General features: G+C 35.7%; 2 protein-coding genes across 7 annotated transcripts in view; one reads left to right on the top strand and one right to left on the bottom strand.

Annotated features, from left to right (window-relative positions):
* Positions 1-6,006, top strand: part of LOC128188122 (msx2-interacting protein-like) — a 37,036-nt gene extending 31,030 nt beyond the window's left edge. For both annotated transcript variants that reach the window (XM_052858970.1, XM_052858971.1), the window contains 8 exons: positions 46-1,235; positions 1,503-1,626; positions 1,882-2,024; positions 2,243-2,522; positions 2,673-3,019; positions 3,166-3,369; positions 3,502-3,660; positions 3,838-6,006. In XM_052858970.1, the coding sequence (XP_052714930.1) occupies positions 46-1,235; positions 1,503-1,626; positions 1,882-2,024; positions 2,243-2,522; positions 2,673-3,019; positions 3,166-3,369; positions 3,502-3,660; positions 3,838-3,969 (2,579 nt within the window). In that variant the 3' untranslated portion in view covers positions 3,970-6,006. The remainder of the gene's footprint in view (positions 1-45; positions 1,236-1,502; positions 1,627-1,881; positions 2,025-2,242; positions 2,523-2,672; positions 3,020-3,165; positions 3,370-3,501; positions 3,661-3,837) is intronic.
* Positions 6,007-6,163: 157 nt separating this feature from the next.
* On the bottom strand, positions 6,164-16,983 carry LOC128188123 (uncharacterized). Of its 5 annotated transcripts, none has more exons than XM_052858975.1 (11): positions 16,908-16,983; positions 16,663-16,766; positions 14,987-15,112; positions 14,343-14,505; positions 13,787-13,874; positions 12,665-12,812; positions 12,240-12,396; positions 9,907-10,077; positions 9,283-9,405; positions 8,736-8,849; positions 6,164-8,441 (listed from the first exon to the last, which is right to left on the bottom strand). In XM_052858975.1, the coding sequence occupies exons 3-11, from the start codon at positions 15,092-15,094 to the stop codon at positions 8,137-8,139; spliced, it is 1,377 nt and encodes a 458-aa protein (XP_052714935.1). In that variant the 5' UTR covers positions 15,095-15,112; positions 16,663-16,766; positions 16,908-16,983; the 3' UTR covers positions 6,164-8,136. The 5 variants fall into 5 exon arrangements, with proteins under 5 accessions (XP_052714935.1, XP_052714932.1, XP_052714936.1 ...); XM_052858972.1 differs by having other exon boundaries at positions 16,672-16,766; positions 16,908-16,982; XM_052858976.1 differs by lacking the exon at positions 16,663-16,766 and having other exon boundaries at positions 16,908-16,975.
* Positions 16,984-17,500: the final 517 nt, after the last annotated feature.

Genomic DNA, 17,500 nt, shown 5'->3' with positions numbered 1-17,500 from the left:
TGTAATGTGTTTAATATGTTTGTTTTTCTTTATTTCACTTTATAGGATACCTTGCAGATCTCCAGAACAGAGATGCGATGAGTCATCTGATGCCAACAACTCCCACTGTATCCTCCTCTCCCATATCCACTCAGTCCTCTGTGATTGGAACAATGGCGAGCAAGCTGGATGTGCAGGTGACAATGACATTGCCGCAGCTGGCCAATAACAATGGAGGAATACCAGCACACATGTCTAGTGCCCACGGAAACCCTGTGGTTACAGAAAAAGAAATGGGCATGAACTTAACTAAAAGTGCTAATGAGTCTTTCCCAACAACTACATGTATGCTGAATACCGTGTCCTCAACAGGCATCGGGAAGTCTGTTATTGCGAGTGCTCACTCCCATCTAGTACAGGGTGCTAACAAGCATTTAGCTAGTGTTGAAATGAGTCCTCGTCGAACAGAGGCAAGTAATTCTGGCAAGAAACAAAACATGTCGGTTGTTAGTGCCACCAAAATGCAGAATATTTCTTCTCACCTTCCCAGTCGGAATGCAGAGAAGTCCAACGTTCCTTCTGCTGTTGCTAGTGGTGAACGACAGCAACAGAGCGTGTCCGCCGCTCCTACGTGTGTGGTTCATCCAATCACCACCACCTCACTAAGCAGGCAGCCCCACAACATGCCAGCCATGATCCAGCCCCCGACTGGCGGAGATCCCTTCTTCTCTGAACACAAGATCAGAGAGGACATGACCAAAGAGAAGCTGCAGCAGTTTCACATGCAACTGATGCAGGACTTGAATCAGCAACAATTAGCAAAAATGAGTAAAGCTGCACAGAAGCAGGAGATGTTCAAAGAAAATACTCAGAGACCACCGAGTGCTCACAGTAACCAGCATAAACAGTCACTCCCAGGCGACGCCCATGTCAGACTCACACAAGAGCAGGCTTTTCTATCAATGCAGCAAGAATTTCAGTCCCAGCTCTTACATTCCAAACAAGGGTTCTATACTCCATCCTTCTGGGCTCACCATCCTCATCTACAGCCGGTGGGTGTGAAGATAGATGACAAGAAGGCGGAAGTGAAAACCACGTCACCAAGTCTAAATCACCAACAATATAACATCCTAGATGCCAGCTCTCAGCACCCTCAGATCAAATCCCCAGCGTTGGCCCAGACAGCTCCAAACATTCATCAAATGGGGCATCAGCTGCCCAACAATACTAGTCCTCCAAACAGTGCCAATAAAAAGGTAGGGGAGTGTATACAAATCAGTCATACCACTTGTTGTAATATGATTTAACTTTTCAAAAGAAACAAAATTTGCTTAATTGGTGCTAGTGATTTATCATATCTTTGGTCACCTAAATATATGGTTGTGTCTAATGTGATTATTAATAAAATTAAATCAACATATTGGATACTCTGAAACTAAAAGTAAGATTCAATTTAATAATGTCAGCAAATTGGATCTGATTTATTTAACTTTATAATAATAACTAATCTATATCATTCCCAGATTCTGGAGAAGTCTAACACCACAATGAGATGGGGGAACGAGTTGGTGATGTCAGCACATGAAGGACCCAAGTCTCAACTTCCATCGCACGAAGCACCAAGAGCATCTCCAAGGGAGCACTGGGGTAAGTAATCGAGGGAATCAAGCTCACCTTTGCAGCTGTCATTGTTAGAAAGACTTGGACAAGGGTCATACAGTTCATACAACTAACATTTATAACCTGTCTCTTTTGAATACTTTAATACCTTACTTAATTTTTAATATTCAAGGGAAAGGTCAACAGAGGTCATTCTTATTATAAGTAAAGGCCCGTGATCTTTATTTCATAGTTTAAACCACAATTATTTTCAATGGTTTATTTGGTATTTATGTATTGTAGCTCAGCCAAGCAACATGCATCCCCAACCAGGACCCAAACCTGCCCACCAACAGTCAGAGGTTAACCCTCCCATGTCTCAAAAGGAGCACATCAAAAAGAAGAGGGCAGAGGAGCGAAAGCAGCAGGAGTTGGAGGAATTACATGTTAGTATCATTTAAAACGATCTCTCTGTTTGGAGATTCTAGGTCATAATTACATGTTGAGAGAATCCTCATATATAACCACACTAGCAGACTCTGTTAGATTGGTTTCATAGGGCTTACCAAAATCACATTTTAATATCCATCAGAGGTATAATTGAAACAATAAAAATTTGTAATGAAGCAACTTGTGTTTTTACATTTGTTTCATTTTCTTTCAGTTTCAGAGACAGAGAGAGCTACATTTCAAACAACTTCAGATGGAGCAAGCTGCCCATCGTAAGGCGAGTGGGTCCACATCCAACCAGCCCACTGACATGAGGCAGACGGCCCATGTTCCTGGGCAGCAGAGACCAGATGGGCAGTTAGACAACAAGAACTTGATGGACCCCCACTTTGTTCAGCATCCTATGTATCCTGGTATACCAGACTTGCGAAGACCTCCCTCTCAAAACCAAAGTGCTTTCACACCCCCAATATCTGGAACGGACATTTCTCAAGGTAAAGCTTTGATTGATTGCGTCTGATATATGTGTACCATATGGTTTTTTTAGTATGTGTTTATCTTATTGTGTGGTTACTTTCCACTTTTCCATACATGTTAACTGTGTTAGGAACCTGTAGTCATTGAGGCAATTGTTCTGGTTGTAGCAATTCCTGCCCACAAGAACTACGCTGAAATTCAACAGCAGTATCAACAACACCCACACTTGTACAACGTGCACATGGAACGCTTGTTCTCATCCAGACTACCCCCTCATTATCTGCCTCAGCCCGGTCTGCCCATTCAGGATCTGACAGACCCAGGACCAGCTGGTAGAAGTAGGTCCCCCCACGTACAGAACCCTCCAGTCCCTGCCCAGACCTCCAAACACAGGGAGCAGGGAGAGCAGCTGAGCCGATCCATGCACGACAACCCCATGAACATACCACCCCGGGCCATCCAGGAGGCCCCAGCCCCACCCGGGGGAGAGGGCAGTCTGCTCAGTCTTCTGCAGGTAACCACTTATATTCTTCTGCCATCTCTTCACCCACTGTGTATAGCCTACAGTGATAGAAATGATTTGGATGAAGTCTGATTTTCAAATCATTCTCCTTTTTTTTATGTAGTTAAACTTTCAAAATATTTGTGTTTTTTTTTCAGCGTTATCCTGTGATGTGGCAGGGAGTACTAGCTCTGAAGAATGATCAGTGTGTGGTGCAGTTACACATGATCAATGGATTTGAACAGTTGGTGAAACTGTCCCTACCTCAACAAGGTCCAGACGGCTCGGTCCAACCTCTCCGGATCGCTCAGAGAATGAGGTTGGAGCCAGCACAGCTGGATGGAGTCATTAAACGCATGAAGGTGAATATACTGAACCTTAGAAATATAAAGGAACTTAGAAATAGCAATATGTGACTGCATATCCTGTATTGAAATCGAGAGTCATCTGTTTTTATGTGGACTTATCATTTCCTTTTCTCTTCATTCCTTTAGTTTGACAATGACTATTGTATGCTGCTGGCTTTACCCTGTGGAAGAGACCATGATCACATCATTGAGCAGACGAGAGCGATGACAACTGGATTTATTCAGTACCTGCAGCAGAAACAAGCGGCTGGGATAGTCAATGTAGCTGAGCCCGAGACCCAGCAGGTAATGGTTCTTAAAGTAAACTCCTCTAAATGTTGTCTAGCTATTTTATAAATCTAAATGGGGAATTGGCAAGAACAATCTTAATCCTGATATTTTATATGAATTTACAAAGACCGCAACTTGTTTTACAATGCAGTGAATCTTGTTTATGAATTCTTTTTATCCATTTCTTTTCAGCCGGCCTATGTGGTACACATTTTCCCACCATGTGACTTTTCACGCAGCACGTTGGAGCGGCTTGGGTTTGGGTTGATGCAGCCTCTGAGGGATTTGGCTCATCTACTTGTGATCATTACGACTGTGGCATAGATATATGGAAGTGTTTAACAGATCACCCTGTGATTAACCTGAAAAAGACAACTCGGATTATTTAACAAATCAGAGGATGGAATGTAGATATTATTTTCATTCTCTGTGTGTACTGGAGCGTACCTTTAATTCTGTGGTTTCAGAATTAAAAAAAAAAATGAAACTTACCAGGCTTTTGAAAAGCCTGAACTGAAAATCATATTTTGTTGAAATAGGGCATTTCTCTTTGTTGTGAGATAGTGCATTGGATGTATACTCTGATGTTATGTGGATTAGCATTTCTCATGAACAATTGGATTTAATTTCATTGGATTATGATATGTTGAGTGCTTCTGTTGACCATGTATAGTGGATGTATAGTAACACTGCCTGGCTGTAGTGTTACCTACTATTTATTGCGGCCCTGGCCACTCTCTGTGTGGCAGGGGACCATTCGTGGATTCATTATTAGTGCTGTTGTAAATACCCGTCCCTGTTTATCCAATTAAGGTCACATTGACACGGTGCAGACGTGTGAGGATTTCCCATTGGCTATGTACTCGTCATGAAAATCATGTCATTGATGTAAATTTGTGGTCCTTTTTTTTTTTTTATTAATATCATTATTAATATAAAATATTAAACCAACATGATTGTATTGTACAAAAAAAATTGACTGTATAGTTTGTATTGTGTAAAAAAAAAAAGTGATGACAATAATTTGTACATACTAGTATGCTTATGGTGTTACAAATAGTTTTAAATGTTGATATAACTTATAGTGTCTGTGATAAGTCAATTTCTATGAATTGTTTGAATTAGTGGCTGGTACAGTGTGTACGTGTGTGTGTGTCTGTCTGTAGGCCACCATGTGGAGTACCCGCCTCAGGTTTGGTGTTCCCTCTTCATCCTTGTTATGTGTATGTGGAAATCTGTATGTGTGGAGTTTGTATTTGGAGTCTGTATGTGGAGTGTGGAGTCTCCTATGTGCAGAGTTTCTATGTGGAGACTGTAGGAGGACTCCACTATTTGAGTGGTCACTGTGCAGTAGAGGTGAGAGTCAGACTCAGTATGAACTTGTCTAAGGTCTGGTTTTTTCTGTAATTATGGATTGACTTAAAATAATTCTCCAATTTATAAAAAGTCCTACAGAACAAAATGTAGTGGATTCCTATTATCATTTGTAGATTTTATCATGTGAAAATTGGAACTTTTAACAAAATAATAGAACAAGCTGACTTCTGTAAGAATTATTGTTGACTTGTATGCTTGGATGTTCATCATGTCTCAGATCTCATAAAGGCAGCTATTTATCACTTGAATGACATCATGGAATGATTGAAGAAGAATGTGTTGTTACGAGTCTGTAGTGTGTGTGTGTGTCGATATGGTTGTCTGGTTTGTAAAACTGTTGATTTGTGTGTACAAATAGAAACTAACAAATTTCCATCAAATCTTCTGTGCTGGTCATTATGAGGTTTATCTTTTTTCAAATTTTCGATTTTACAATTTTGAAATGCAAAAAAAAAAATTTTGGCTGATGATTGAAATTTAGATAAGAAGAAAAAAATAGTTCATATCTTGAGAAAAGTTTTGTTTTGATTGTTTGGTGCTATATTGTGATACTTTTTTCTCTCAAGTAATGGTGTTCGTCCCTCAGTAACAACCCAACAGTACCGTCTGTCCCAGACTAAATTGCTTTAGTACATCAATCATGAGCATGAACCTCTGGCAAAGCAAATATAATTCATATATTCAACAATTTTTTTCTTCAAATATTCCAGATATCATAAATTTGGTTTGGGTTTTTCTTATTAATCTGAATTTACACAGTAATAAATGCAATCGCAGATACCTGGGGGAAGGAACGGCCAGACATAGCTGGATTTAATGGTTAGATCTATCTTCCATTGAGAGCAGAGTTTTATTTTTGTAAACCTGTGTTAGTTTAACTATTTTATGTGGCTCAATTGTATATATCTCATCCTCACTTTTGTCAAACTTTTCTTCAGAGAATGCTTTAAGAGAATAAAGTACAAGCTAATGATATAAAAATTATATATGTGTTTTGTTTTTGATATAATATTGTGAAGGGACATAGTCTTTACTTAACGAAGCAAATTGGATTTTCACACTTGGTCCTAGTGCTTTGTGCCCATTGCCTCTGGACCTAGTCCAATTATTTATACCAGGTATCAAAACTCATAACAATACATATTGTTGATATTTCATTTATCACAGTTCATTGACAAACTAATTTGCACATTTTCATTATGTGTTGAAACAATTCCTATGAATTAATATACATTTGAGACATGGCAACCATAATCACCAATCTAAGATGAATTAATATCAATAGAATTTATGGGCAGCAAATCAGCTGGGATAAATCACTATTAAACATTAAATATTCTATTTGTATTCAATACACATATATCCCAATACATAACTTAATTTTAAAATTTCTTATAACAAAAATGCAGTAATAACAAATGCATGTATTATGACTATTTGAACACATGTTAAATAGAAACACTTTCCAGTGCCATTTATGCCTGCTTCATTTCACATTGACTGACAAATGGAGAAAAAAAATCTGAACATGTATAAAATCTGAACAAGTATAATTTTTGACGAAGACAATGTGGTGTATAAGACAAGAAAGACTTATCACATACTACTGTCCTATTCTACCCCTCAACCAACCAAAATAGTAATTGTGTACAGTATGTACTTGTTATCAAAGAGTACTGTAGAAATTATACTGATACATGTACTGGTATTGCAGCCAGCATTTAAACATAAAAGTAGCTATAACCAATTGTTTCTTTTGGGTAAGGAGAGAAAGGGAAGGATAAGTAACCAATCAAAAATCCAACTTAGAACCATTTTAACAGGAGCTTGGACTTTGGGTAGTTGTGTCAAACTGCATTATGGCATAGGCCTGTCTATTTCATTGTAGGCCACTCAGTCATGGCTCTTTGAAATCAACAAGATTTGTCTGGCTTTTGAGCTAAGGCTGCGCAATCGGTGTATATTTCGCTTGAAACCAGCGTCATTTTAACTTGTTTTGACACAAGAAATAGATAGTTACATCCTACTGAAAGTCCAAGGACTTGTTAAAATGGTTCTATTTATTTATAAATAATGAGAATTTTCTTTTCATGCAAGCACTTTTAAAATATGACCTTTTGTTTTAATTACTGTCAATTTTTGTCTTGGTTTTTTCTTTTTCATCTAGTGGATGGATACCATCCATAGTTAAACGATACATTCAGAGAATTAAAAAAGAGATATCAAAATAAGTTACAAAAATAATAAAAAAAGTAAAATATTTACAGACAAGATAAAAATAAAACCCATGATTGGGGCTTGACAGGTGGAACTGTTATGTTGAAGATGACCACCACCAGTGTATGTCAGAGGTGACTGAGAAAAATCAAGCGTCAGCTGACAACACATCAACACACCAATAAAATTGCCATTTTCTATACATTGATATTGTGGATTTATGGAGGTATGTAGGGCAAAAATTAGATAGCTACTAAATTTATACAGACTATGAAAAAGTATGAACTGTTCCAATCTGGTTTATATGAGTATTACTTTGGTAGCTAATAAATTCATTCTGGACTTTATGATTCAATATTTTATCAGTCAGCACAAAAAGACGACAAACTGAACTCCTAATTTGCCCCCCCCCCCCCAAAAAAAAAAATTGTACAAATTCATGTGTATTGATGCATGGTAGTTATTAAGCAATATGCAATAAATTCAAATGTATAAAATAATCTTTCTAGCCAATAATATGTTAAAATCAGAAATAGAATCATACAATGTATATCAAAAAACCAAAGGCAATATTGAATGCTACTACCGATAGTTATCGTTTGATTGTAACAGAAGCACCGGTACATGATGAGTAAGTACATTACAATGTTGTTATACAGTACATGTGTAGACTTGAAGAACATACAACTATGCATTGGGCAAAAAAAAAATTTCATTCAACATTTCAACTGACATAGCATTTTCATGCAACAAAGCAGATATTGAATTTTTTCAGCCCTGACCCTTCTGTAGTTTATCTGTTACTTGTGGTCCAACTTTGAGATTCTTTAAATATCTGAATCCAGGTGGTCAGACACAGAATCTGTGCTGGCCTTTTATTTCTGTGAGCCGGAATATTCACACTTGTTTGTGCTCATCAGACGGTCTGTGCTCAAACTCATAATCCAAGTGCACAAAAGCTCGCTCGACCTCTGGTAAGCTTTCTAGTTTTTGCTGCAGAGGTTCTCCGATGTCGTGAGCCTCTTTGAGAGTCATGTCTTCCGGTAAGACAATGTCCACTTCCACCAGAAAGTTCACTCCGAAGTGGAAGGCTCGGACTGTGTCCACGTATAAAAGCTTGGGGTGGTGATTCATGCAAATCCAAGTCAGCTTCTTCAGGAAATCTGGCTTGGCCGTGTGTCCGGTGAGCAATTTGATTTGTCCTGTAAGTTAAGATGTTTACATGACTTATTTATGGATGTAATGTACACAGATGAAATCTACCGTATAGAAATAATATATACCCGATATGAGTATCAGGAGTAAAAAAATTATGAAAGGGAGACTGAGATTTAAACGGGGGCAAGCCCTCTGAATCTATAGTCAGGTGCTCCATTAACCAGGCTATCTGATGCCAGCATTTCAACCAAACATGTACTGTTTCAATGAACAAAACCTATTTTTTTTTACAAGGGGAAATCACTCTACAACTTCTATTATTTGATGGATACACTTACCATATCCTGTGGACCACCATCCAAACAGGATGTACAGCGAGATCAGGATGGCTCCTATAGGATCCAGGTACACCAGCTCCGACACCTGGTACTGCTCGTACATACTCTTGGAACCTGATCCATATCAAAAGGCAAAACTTTATACTATCATTATCATTAAATGTTACACAAACCAAAAAAAAAAAAACAAACCTAATAATCGTATAAATATTCTGATGAATGTTATTTTAATAGGCCATATGCCCCCTCCCTACCCCAAATTAAAATTTTATTGGATGACCTTGGATGGGTTAGGGTCATGACACCTCTACAATAATGGCACTGAGTACCGATTGTTCTAAATTTTTCATGATAATATATCTTTTACTTTTTGGAAATCCTTTTATTATCACAACAGTATGTGCAGAAATAAATTGTGATATTTCATTTTATACCAATCTTTTAAAACTGTAAAAAACTCCATACACAAATTAAAATGGTTTGATAATACCTTCTTTTTTGCAAAATTTGCAACATGCAAAAAAACCCCCCAGTAGTTCCAGTTTACCTATATATCCAAAGGCAATGGCCAGGATGTTGGACAGTATGTCATTGCGATGGTCTCTGGTCATGGCATCCACTGAAGGAGTCCTCACCCGCCTACAGACCAGAAACAGGACTATCTTTGTGACTACAATGCAGAAAAGATCACAATTTAATTAGCCTTCAAGATTTTTACACAAAACATCCCCCTCCTTCGAAAGAATTTATTAACACAAGGTGATAGAAAAATGGTTCCCCCCCCCCCCCCCCCCAGTACCGGTTTTAATAAAAATTCACATTCCATTATGTCTGACAATGCTACAGTGGTCATCTTTTTGACATAGTCAACAAAAAGTACAGAACTGTCAGCTGTCTGACAGTTTTTCTGCTTTAAGCCCTTCTGACTCGCATCTATTTACATTATGTTTCCTCAAAATTCACAGACAACTGATATAAATCATGACATTTACCGTAATTTATACGGTCATGTGATTTCTACCTACAAAATTACGTAACACTAGAATATCTTTCTCCACTGAGCAGATCAAAAATTAAATTTGTATTAATGTTTGCTCTCATCATGCCAATGGATGAGCAAATAATCTGAGACAGAACACTCCTGAAAATAATGGGATCCAGAATAATTTACCAATAGTACAAGACAGAAGCACAATAGTTGTAATGCCGACATCAGGACGGTTTTCGCCTCCTGTCGCTAAACCAGCAATTTTTTCAGAACTCTCTACAATCAGCTGGATGGAAGCCAAGCTCATGATCACAGACAGTATGACAATGGCGATTGGCTCCAACTTTGTACGACCTGAAAAACAAGTTCACAACTTAACAACAAAAGGAGCTGCAATGTCATCTGAAATGTAGGATCAATGGAGTTACAAGGTTTACAGAGAAAAAAATGTCAAAAATCATTGAGTACAAAGCTAAAATCCGAACTATTTGAACATTATTACATACATGTACATGAATTAACAAGAAATGATTTATGTATACACGGTATATAGAGAAAAGCTAAGCGCTTGAAAGCACTGTAAATGTATTTTTTAGTCTGATTGAACTATGTATTCTATTTAGCAATTTTCGAGAAAGCAGATTTATACCAAGTGATACATTGCTAATGGCTGCATTAATGTAGCCCTCTCCCGATTTTTTCCTTGGGGGGGAGAGAGCAACAACTCCGTAGGATCTCTGTCAAGCATGGTGCAATTGCGGGAGTGATTCACACTGGTAATTACGAGGGTCAATCAAAAAATACGAAGACAATGTGGCTGTCTATCATACATTTTTCATGAAAGTCATACTTAACAGATTAATCTGCGCACCAACACTTATGTTATTGATATGCGAAGTTTTAGTCCATTTGATGAAACGGTAATTTTAATACCTCTTTTTAAAAACAACATGTTTTGTCACCACGGCGCAAGGTAACGTTCAAAACATGACGTCAAGATTAAACACGCACAGTTCATAGATATACCCCATCTTTATATCACGCTTAGTCTCTTGTGCCTTTCTCCTTCCAATTTAAAATTGCACTGAACCACTTAGCATCTTATTTGCACACATTTGTTCGAGAATCATGAGTTAGTTCTTTAAAGTATTCATTTTCTAACCGTGTATCTCTTAGTTTACAGTAAGGATAACCCTAAATGTCGGTTGACGTTACTTATTTTTTGACCAAATATTTACAGATATTCGACTCTCTTTCGGACTGTTTTATATTCAAAATACAATTACCACCACCCCCACAAAATTTATTACAGTTAAACACAAACTTGCAAATAATTGTTGACTGATTTTTTGCACCATTGAACATTTTCACAGCTTGTGTCGGCTTTTTACTGGGTTAAATTCATTTTTTTTGTACCTCTCGTTGCGCCGTGACGTCCGGCGACGTCGATGTTTTTAGTCAATTCTAAAGAGGATTATATCTGTCATTAGTTACTAATATCTGTTCGACAAAACAATGCATCCTTTCATTATTTGGAACATAGAATACCAAGACAAAACTTAATCTGAGATTTCAATATTATTTGGTTTTAAGCACAATTTATAGAGATAATACTTTCAACATTATATGGTTTATTGTTGACATAACACAAATTTTGACCGTGCGCCGTGACCTCATTTTTGCAGGATTAGATTCTAAATAATTCTTAGAAATAAAGGAATTTATTAACTTTTTTCTTGTAAATTGTTTGAAACTATTGCTAAATTATGTCTACCAAATTTAGTAATGATATGACGTTAAGTAACATAGCTATGACAACAGTCTTCGTATTTTTTGATTGACCCTCGTAATTTGGCTTTAATCGCATTTAAATGAGAATTAAATTTGCATTTCTGATACCGAGCTATCAGTTATCTTTCATGAACGTCAACAACGTAAGTTGAATTTGCCAACCATGTTAATTGACCTTGATTGGTTTTATTTTGGGACAGCCAATGAGAATTCAGGAGCGGATCTTGAACTGAATATTGGCATTTTTCCATTTTAATAACTATAAATAACGCTGTAAATATGAATTTTCCATGATATACCACTTCCTTAAATGATATTTTAGTGATGCTCCGATGTACGTTGCTTATTAAAACCCACATTCACATATCAAGCCCATTAAAACTCAAAGCGTAATTCCCATAAAATCACATGAGAACTATTACGACTGCTGAAGAAGACGACAGGTAAACATGATGGTGTGATTTATCTGGATTTGATTTGTATACAGTTCGTTTGTTCAACCTAAATTAAAAAAATCATTTTATTTAAAGGAAGTCTAACATAAAAATGATCTTTTCAGACCAAAGTCAGCCACATTAACAAAAATAATTTTGCACTATTACGGAGATCCTATGGAATTGAAGCACTCTTCAGTTAACATCAGATATAAAAAAAAATCGGAGAGGGCTACATTATTGCCGCTGCACAATATTTCTATTCAGTACATTCCTTGTGCGCCCACACACCTTGAGGGTATTCATACAGATCTCGCTTCCGCATGGCTCTCTCGGTGATGGCGATCACAAATCCCGAGGACAGATCCACACAGCTGTCCACCAGACTCGAGATAACCGAGATAGAACCAGACAAAATGGCCGCCACCAACTTGGCTATCAGCAGACACTGCAATACATGGAAGTTGAATGACTAAAATTATCTTTGATGGACACAATGACCATGATTGTGTCATAGACAATGTACATTGTACTAACAGTCAACAATGTTCAGGAATCAGGAAAATCAACAATGTTAGTATCATGATTTCTACAATCATTTTAAACATTACTGCAACGAATATGATGAATTTTACATTCTCTTCAATTGCCTTAATTCATCTAAAACTTACTTTAAATATTGCGATATATTATATTAAGTAAATGCATGAACAAACCACATTTGCAGCAAGAGTTATCTTGGCTAATATATTAGCCTTTTTGCGCTTTTCTTCCATTTCTTCAGTGTGTTTCATTGCATCATCAACCCCAAAATGGAAGTCCTCAAAGGTAGTGATTAATTCATCCTGATTCTTGTAGAATGTTCTAAAACATTATATAATTTTTTATTAGCAAGGGGTTGGATCACAAAAGCGCATGGTATTACAATTAAGCATGTTTTAATTCATTTCTAATAGTCAGCATTAGTGTTCTCATCCAAGTTATTTAATTGGAACTGGAAAAACCTACAAAAATGTTGCAATATTAGTAAATCTGGGGTTGGGGATCTAAACATTATCCAGCTAATATAGACCATTGTGGAAAAAGAAGTTGAGTTATAGGTTTATATGGTATAGGCATGTTACATAATGTTCAATCAATCTACTTGTATAAAAACTTTTGAGCCTGATGGAGGTGGATTTCACAATTGATGTCCACCCCCTCTACAGCTGTTTGATACAGCATTCAGTTATGGACAGCCTGGCTGTTTCTAGGAAATATCAGTCTCATGTTTATCTTTTGTTCATCTTTGGCCACAACAGATGACATGCAGCAATGAAATTTATTCGATTAGCAAATGTAAAAGGTATTTAAACAGCTCAATCCTTTTTTTTTCCTAGATATAGTGTGATGAAAACTTCAGTGCATGCATCTCATTATAAAAACTGTTGTTATGATACATGTATTTGAGACAATCAAATATCTAATAGTCCTTTGCAAACAATTATGTACAGTGACTAACAAACACTCCTTAGTTTTTGATAATTATAATATCTCAGTACCACTACATGCCATACCCTCGTGACAAGCCTTCATATCTCTGGCCATTTATATGTATGGTACAATCAAGTGATCATTGTGACACTATTAACCACTTAATGAGATCAAGAGTAGATACATACATTTATAAACAAAATCTGAATGACAGAACTTCACTTTTATACTCTGAGAAATGAAGAGTGACATCTCAATCAAGAGTGCATTCTGCTTTTATCGGGAACTGGAGAGTCCAAAGTTTTAAAATGTAACCTTTGCAATTATTAGTATTTTTAATCTTGCGCAATGGATGCCCCTCTTACCTGATGCGCTTTGGCAGATCTTTGCTACTCTTCCCATGCTTTTTAGAAGAAAACTCGCTAATGGAGAGCTTCCATTCTTCCCTATTCTCTGCAGAAAAAAGGAAAGAATTGATGCTTGCAATTACTAATTCAGAACCACAACTGTTATTTAGAGGCTTTCCATTAACTACATCATAATTCTTAGCTAGCATAACTAAGAAATTAGCCACCCATACTTACACAAGAGGCCTGTGGGCCTCTCAGCTCACATAGAAACAGTGCCAAACTGTGTTTCAAATAAAAAGGGTAATACAGATAATTGCATTTGGAGCCAGCCTTCATTTTGTATTAATTTTGTTAAAATCTTACACAACTGTACTCTAAAACTGTCGTACAAATGGTGTTAAAACCTGATAATGTACTACAATGTACATGTATATTAAGTACATCTAACTAAACATGTACAGTATGTATACACATATTGCTTACCCAAGCTTAGTATGCATACAGTCACACATACACCTGCATTACAATTACATGTATTGTACACAATTATGCATCATTAACATAAATTTACCAGTTCCAAAAATGCTGCTGTGTGAAGGCGCCACTTCTGTCATACAGATCCGATGACGGCACTCATTGTTTGACTGGACTGGAGGAGCGGTACCATTAGAATCAAAGATATTTCCCGCATCTGCTCTTCCCAGCAAAAACTTCAACACAGGAGACTTGACTTCCTGTTAGAATGGTAAATTTCAAAGAAGATAAAAAAAATTCTGTGACAGCTAGTTTTCAAAAGCTACGCTCATGTTTCTGATGGGTAAATAAAGATTAAGGTGGTATAAGGGACACATCAAGATATTAATACCGTTAAATATAAGTACATAATCTTATAAAATATAATCCCAGTTTCAAAATTTCAAATTGTACATAATTTGAACACAAATTACTTTTTTAAAACGGTTCATATTTGTAAAAGCCGGAGAATGTTTGATCTCAAAACAACTTGCAGATCAGATCATCACCAGTACTAGCTGATGCTTTATCCTATTGCCCTATACTGTTTGACATGAGATTAGGAAAGAAAGTATGCCAACTTTTACTGGAGAGTTTCTCCCAATATGGAGGTCTCCTACACCTCCTAACCCATAATACTGATTCTTCATAAGATTCTATCCTGTCAGAATGAAAATAAAATTCAAAAAGAAACACACTTACATTATCTCTTGAGGGTTGGTCACCTTGTGAGGACCTCCTCTTTAATGGAACCGTTTCCTCCGTCTTGACTAGACTAAGATCATCCATTGTATAAGACTTCTCTGCCATTTTGCTTCTTGGAGATACCTACAGTTTATCAATATAAAAATTCTCAGGCAAAGTAAAAAATAGTTCTAGAGAAATGTATGTTTATTAATATCATATGCTAGTTTAATATAAATGGCCATAATGTAATCAAATATATCAAAATCTATATTAAACACTGAACAGACTCAATATGTGTTTGTAGATAATACATAATAGACACATTTAGTTGAGAAGACTGGCAAAACTCATGGGATGCATGTCATTTTAAAATGGTTATTTTCACTGGGATTTGCTGAACAAGCTTTCACTCTCACATTATTTAAGGCTTTATTCACAAGTGAACAACTTTGTGCACCTTTGAAAAATGTGAGTTTAAATATATTTGTCATTGGGAGGGGGATATGGCTAGAACCTAGCTCTTCAAAACTCTTTCTTTTTCAGAAAAAAAGTTTTATTTGTGTCTGATACAATAGGAGAAATGGAAATGTTGTCTGATCTTTGCATGTGGACAAACCTTTTATCATCGCTACATGTACATGCTAGTTTATAAGAAATTGATTATGTTTTAAATGTTACATAAAATATGATCTATATTTAATCAAATTTTGATTGCTTGAATTAATTTAGGTGGTATGGGACGTCTGTTGATATTATATGGATTAAAGTACATTATAATTAAAATACTTTCACCATTTTAGAATATTTTCAAATTTTACAATATTAAACAAAAAATATGTTTTAAAAATTGTTAGTATGGTAAAAATTTTAAAATCCATGTTGAGGCTTGAACACATGACTTACAGATTTGTACTCTAACCAACTGCGCTATGCTATTTTAAAGTGACAATTTGGGGAAAGAAACTACACTTGATTTTATTGTTTATTTCGATAAATAGTACATCACAATATGTAGTTGTCCCATACCACCTTAAATCTTTATCATGTAATAAAAGTAAATTAACTTGACTAAGATTTTAATACTGTCTGCTTATAGTAACACCCTCTAATTAAAAGTGGATTCTTTTCTATTGCAATGGGGACCACCCCCAGTTTATATGTCATTCTACTAGTTTGTGGTAATGTCAACATTCGCTTTGCGAGCTTGGCTGGAAATTGAAACTAGGATCCCTTCATTGGAATCCGTAATTCCATCAGTCTTTTCCTGTGGGTCTGTTGAGTTGGTCCGGTATGCACCATATCTTGAATAAGCTTTATTAAGCTATTCAGAATCTCTTGATAAAGCTATTTATATGCAGGTTTTTTTATGACAATGTTTATTTTAAGAAATAGACCAAAAATAGCAATTTAATTACTACTCATATGTTACTACTCATACCATGAACCGTTTAAAAGAACCCCTTATCAAAGATACATGTACTTTTAACATTGTATTCTCTTTTGAGAAGTGGACTACTTGGATGTAGGCTATGCCTGTCCACTTCTCAAAAGAGAATACATTGTATTAACACTGCAGCTTTTGAACACAGCACTCGACCTGTTGAGCTCACAAAATCTTTTTCAGATTTGAGAGAAAATTATTCCTGTTGTTTACGTAGTGCTTAGTTTTATACTCAAATAAAATGAAATACCTTATGTACCTTTTAATTAAGTAGTGTCCACACAATAAGGTGTAAAATCCTTCAGACTAGCGCGTAAAGTTTAAGGATGTTGTTAGCTTCATTTTAATTGCTATCTGTATAAAACAAAAAAATGTTTAAATCTGATACTCAAGAATGAATATCTAGCAATCTAAAATTATGAGTGTTTGTAACTGCGAGATTTAAATTAGTTATAATAAAACATCATTAACAAGTCTAAAAAAAATATATCTTACCAACGCAGAGAATTTCGATCCCGATGTTTATTTATCAGATTACTTCGGATTTTCTCATACTTTTTCATAGCACGCTACCGCGTGAGGGCGAGATTATCCGATTGGCTGTGCGGTGATTCTAGCATAGGTATCGAGACGTTTCGACCCCATAAATAAATCATAAACGGTTCGGTCCATGGTCGGTGTATTACCATACAAAATAAATTGAGGGATGGGGTGGGGATTAGGATCAGTCTTTGTTAATTTTTTAAGGCACATGTTTTAATTAATTTCTATTTGTAACAACATTTCTGAACATCAGTAAAATATTGTATAGATTTTGGAAAAGAAAGGAACAAGCTTAAAATATATATATATATATATATATATATATATATATATATATATATATATATATATATATATATATATATATATATATATATATATATATATATATATATATATATATATATATATACATATATATCTATACAATAATTATTGATTATGATTAAATTAACATTAATTTGATATCATATATATATATATATATATATATATATATATATATATATATATATATATATATATATATATATATATATCTATAT

This window comes from Crassostrea angulata, chromosome 6 (genome assembly GCF_025612915.1).
Source record: "Crassostrea angulata isolate pt1a10 chromosome 6, ASM2561291v2, whole genome shotgun sequence".
Taxonomy (NCBI): domain Eukaryota; kingdom Metazoa; phylum Mollusca; class Bivalvia; order Ostreida; family Ostreidae; genus Magallana; species Magallana angulata.
The sequence above is the reverse complement of the archived record's forward strand: the minus strand, read 5'-3'. Positions and strand labels throughout refer to the sequence as shown.